Source organism: Vollenhovia emeryi, unplaced genomic scaffold (genome assembly GCF_000949405.1).
Source record: "Vollenhovia emeryi isolate VEMERY1.0 unplaced genomic scaffold, V.emery_V1.0 DF952248.1, whole genome shotgun sequence".
Lineage (NCBI taxonomy): Eukaryota > Metazoa > Arthropoda > Insecta > Hymenoptera > Formicidae > Vollenhovia > Vollenhovia emeryi.
The window spans coordinates 1-1,012 of record NW_011954118.1 but is presented as its reverse complement, the minus strand read 5'-3'; the positions used below and the strand labels follow the sequence as shown (position 1 = coordinate 1,012).

Here is a 1,012-nt window from a genome sequence, read left to right as displayed (position 1 = left end):
AATGTCTAATTTTGTCGAAGAAACTCTAACAAAGTGGGGCCTTTCCGAATATATTGAAAAATTTAAAGGTTAGGTTATTATCATATTTTTATAATATTAATGTAGAATGAAAGTACAATTGTATTTTTAGTTTCATTTGTTTAGATGAGCAAATTGATGAGCAAGCATTTCTACACATGCCTGATTCTATGATAAAAGAATTGATACCCTTAGTTGGACAACGTTTTCATTTCTTGACAAATCGGAAAATATTGCTTCAAAGTATAAATCAGACATTGGTTGTTAACAACTCAATATTGGTAAGCTAACGTGATTTATAATTTTATAATCTTATTCTTAACTTTTTCTATTTAAGTTATGTGAAGTTCATTTAATGTGAATATTATACTGTTTTAGGATATTACGAATATAAGTGAATCAGAGAATAATCTTAGCGTAGTGTTACCACATCGAAGTGACTCTGAGGACAAGGTTAGCGTAGTGTTACCACATCGAAGTGACTCTGAGGACAAGGTTAGCGTATTGTTATCACATACAAGTGACCTTGATAATATTAGTAGAGGTAGTGGTTCGTCGATGGACACATGTCCTTATCGGAGAAAGGTATGTATTATTTATTTCGTAATGGCATTGCATATATCTTTTCATGCTTACTTTCGTGACTAATTAAGTTTCATCTCGCAGAACTATTTTTCTGTAATCTTTGTTTAATTTTTAATATCTAACTGTCTCTTAGAAAATGCATAAAACAACAAATCAATTTACCTACTTTTATTAAAACTGTAATTGTCCGATTACATAATACAAACCTATATTGTTAAATAGCACTAAGCAATTGTACAGAGTGTTCAGTTTTATTATATATTTTTTAGAATCTAAGAGAATTACTCTCAGAATCAGGCACTGGTCAAAAATTATTGACACATACACGATTAACCCCATCAGATCGCAATAAATTATGTAAGATAATTATTGAGAAGCTTCTTAGCAAATCTATGAAGTATGTATAAAT

The 1,012-nt window shown here is 29.6% G+C and overlaps 1 protein-coding gene across 1 annotated transcript; it reads left to right on the top strand.

The window, feature by feature from the left end:
- Positions 1–6: 6 nt before the first annotated feature.
- On the top strand, positions 7–1,000 carry LOC105561146 (the record flags this gene model as incomplete). Its single annotated transcript, XM_012011282.1, has 4 exons — positions 7–68; positions 145–299; positions 397–603; positions 873–1,000. Coding segments are annotated over exons 2-4 (458 nt in total), but the record flags the coding sequence as incomplete, so codon positions are not given.
- Between the last annotated feature and the right edge of the window lie 12 nt (positions 1,001–1,012).